At 37.9% G+C, this 3,037-nt stretch overlaps 2 protein-coding genes across 2 annotated transcripts in view; both read left to right on the top strand.

The window, feature by feature from the left end:
* LOC104766791 (myb family transcription factor PHL4-like) overlaps positions 1–986 on the top strand; it is a 3,559-nt gene extending 2,573 nt beyond the window's left edge. The window contains exons 7-8 of the mRNA XM_010490743.2: positions 350–419; positions 537–986. Coding sequence (XP_010489045.1) covers positions 350–419; positions 537–722 — 256 coding nt within the window. The 3' untranslated portion in view covers positions 723–986. The remainder of the gene's footprint in view (positions 1–349; positions 420–536) is intronic.
* The window catches only part of LOC109124722, a 2,088-nt gene continuing 564 nt past the window's right edge, over positions 1,514–3,037 (top strand). Inside the window, exons 1-6 of the mRNA XM_010491988.2 lie at positions 1,514–1,870; positions 2,009–2,152; positions 2,273–2,340; positions 2,444–2,494; positions 2,578–2,637; positions 2,724–3,032. Coding sequence (XP_010490290.1) covers positions 1,756–1,870; positions 2,009–2,152; positions 2,273–2,340; positions 2,444–2,494; positions 2,578–2,637; positions 2,724–3,032 — 747 coding nt within the window. The 5' untranslated portion in view covers positions 1,514–1,755. The remainder of the gene's footprint in view (positions 1,871–2,008; positions 2,153–2,272; positions 2,341–2,443; positions 2,495–2,577; positions 2,638–2,723; positions 3,033–3,037) is intronic.

The raw sequence follows: 3,037 nt of genomic DNA, 5'->3' as shown, positions 1-3,037 counted from the left end.
TGCATTCATTTTTCTTAAGATAATGAAAGTATTGTATTAGCTTATGTATCCAAACCTTCTTAATCTATCTTACTCTAATCTTTTCTTGATATCTATAAAAAAAAAGCTCTCAACATTGTTTGCATAATTGCATTCTAATATCATCTAGTTTTGTAGACTAGAACCCTTTTCCGGGACTCATTTAGTCTTAGTAACAATCTGATGATTAGCAGGTTCACCAGAGACAAAGTTGGGACCGCTTGAGCAAATTACGTCTGTTGATACGAAACGGTGGGGTTTGGTAACATCAGAAATCACAACTGCTACACCATTGAATCTGTCAAATAAATTCTCACTACTGATATTGCAGTGGGATAGATGTCACTGAGGCTTTGCGACTTCAGATGGAAGTTCAGAAACAACTGCATGAGCAGCTCGAGGTACAACGATGAACATATGATAAAGTTTGAGCTTCATAGTGTTAGCTAGTTGTGTATCACTTGAAGTTGCAAACAGTACGGATGAAAATGGGTTTTGCTTCTTTGATGTGCTTGCAGATTCAAAGAGAAATGCAAATTCGGATAGAAGAACAGGGAAAGGCACTGATGATGATGTTTGAGAAGCAAAATATAGGTTTTGGCAATCTGGAACAAGAAGACAAAACAAGCGCGGAAAAGCCTGAAAATGGTTCAGAGGAGTCATCAGATTCCCCGCGGGCAAAGCGTCGGAGAAACGAAGAATGAAGGGAACCTTATCTCGGGAAGGTAGATCATAAAACTGAGGTTTTTGGTGGAGTTGTAGAGTTTGACTTATTAGAGTAAGACTCTTTTTTCTGTCTTCTTCAGGCTTTTCTCTCTCTCTTTTTTTTCTTTCTTAAACTAATTTTCTGATTCTCAGCTCTCTAGCAAGAAACAACAATAAAAAAGAGCAATTCCATCTTTCTGATGTAATTTTGAATTCAGATTTTGATTTATTAGTGTTTAACTTAGGTTAATTCAAAACTTGAATTTATGTCGAGCTATGTCTGTCAAAGCCTGATTACATAAACGTAGCGAAGATATCTCTCATAGAACAAAAGTTTTGCACAAGCCATAAGATTGAAGCTTTATTTGTCCCACATCGGTAGTTAAGTGAAGCGTCGGTCAAAAACAATCTCTATAAAAAGAGAAGCTGGGCCTTACTAGCAATTCATACCTTTCTCGGCCTTTTGGCTAAGATCAAGTGTAGTATCTGTTCTTATCAGTTTAATATCTGATATGTGGGCTATCGGCTCACACGATATTAACTCTATTTTTTAAGGGAGAAAGTCCGTTAAGATAGCTTGCTATCTGGGCTTTCCCGAGTCGCCCATGCGTTGCACTACTGCACGGGCCTGGCTCAACCCACCAACAATTTAGTTCAATTTTTCTATTTATGTTTATTATTTTATGATCATTATTTATTGACTAAATTAACTTGCGAGTTCAAACCTAAAATAACTTTAAAAAATTGTTGAGGTTAAACGCTAATTAACCTAGTTAACTAAAATACTTCAATACCGGTCCATCTCTACAGAAGACAAAACGCGAAACGGAAACGAAGAGATAAACCGGTCCAAGGATCCCGGTTTACTCACGCTCTTCTTCTCGAGTCAAATTCGTCTCAGTTCTTGATTTTGATTTTTTTAGAGTTAGTTCATATCTAGGTTTGTGCGTAAATTGGAAATAGCTTTGGTGATTGGTGGATTTAGTATTCGATTTAAGTTAAGTGTTGTAGGGTTTTGATATTTGGAGAGGGATGAGTCGTGGGAATTACAAGAACCCGTGCTTGACCATGCATCAGCCATGGGCTTCACTTCTCGTCCATGCTATCAAACGCATCGAAGGCAGATCCTGGCCTGCCCCAATTCGAGGTATGTCGTTCGAGATCAGCTTTATTTATATCTTATAAGCTGCAGCTGAGATAAATTTGAATTGGAACATTGTGATAATTGCATAACATTGAAGAAGATGATGATGTTGTTGTTTGTTTTACTAAACATGTAACATAGGCCGTTTATGGATTCATGCTGCTAGTAAAGTACCTGATGAAGCTACTATTAAAGCAATGGAAGAGTTTTACAAAGAGCTTTATGCTATTGATGGGATCACTGATATTCAATTCCCCCAACATTACCCTGTTTCAAGACTAATTGGTATTATTGTTACTACTAATCTTTTTTTGTATACTCATCTTTGTCACATCAATATATATTTTTGTAAGATCCTAAGTAGCAGCTTGGACCATAATTGATACGGTTTTGTTGGTGTTATAGGATGTGTTGAGGTTGTTGGCTGTGTCACCTGCGATGAACTTCAGAACTGGGATGCTTTACCTGAAGGAGTACACCAATTACCTCTATTCTTTTTTTACATTGATACAGTTCATATTCGATGATTCTATTGTATAATAAGCAAACCCCCAACTGTGTTTGGTATAATAATAGGTGAGGCTTGAAGGACAAACCAACTTTTGTTGGCTATGCGAGAAGCCACAGGTGAAATTCACTTTAGCTTTCGGTTTCTACTGTTTTGTTTGGATTTGTGACCATTTAACATTTGATTCTATGAACTCTTCCAGAAACTGATTATTCCATTTGAGATGCGCGGGTACCAGGGCGTCTATAATTTAGAAAACAAGGTAATCTTGCTCTTCTCTAAAGCCTAAGAACTGGGAGAGTTGTATAAGATAGTACCAGTTACTTACTGTATTCTCAAATGAAACAGATTTATGCGGCTGCAGCTAGAGGTCTTATGCCTTCTCAAAACACTTCTGTGGTTAGATTCCCTCTTCCAGACCCAAAAGACCCGTTTTCCTTAAAACCTGGTTCTGTTCCCTGTACAACACAAGAGAAGAAAGCGCTTGATTCAGAGCAAGTTAACAGTCTCACAGCTGCAATCGCCGGGGCAAAAGCAGCGGCTACTCAGTTCTCGAAGAAGGGACAAAGTCTACAAACAAATAATATAAGTGATTACACGACAAGAAGCAAGGGAAAAGTTAGTGAAGATGATGCAGCAGAGTCCCTAGATAACCCGGTTGT

The sequence above is a fragment of the Camelina sativa genome, chromosome 19 (assembly GCF_000633955.1).
Source record: "Camelina sativa cultivar DH55 chromosome 19, Cs, whole genome shotgun sequence".
In the NCBI taxonomy this organism is placed as follows: Eukaryota; Viridiplantae; Streptophyta; class Magnoliopsida; order Brassicales; family Brassicaceae; genus Camelina; species Camelina sativa.
The sequence above is the reverse complement of the archived record's forward strand: the minus strand, read 5'-3'. Positions and strand labels throughout refer to the sequence as shown.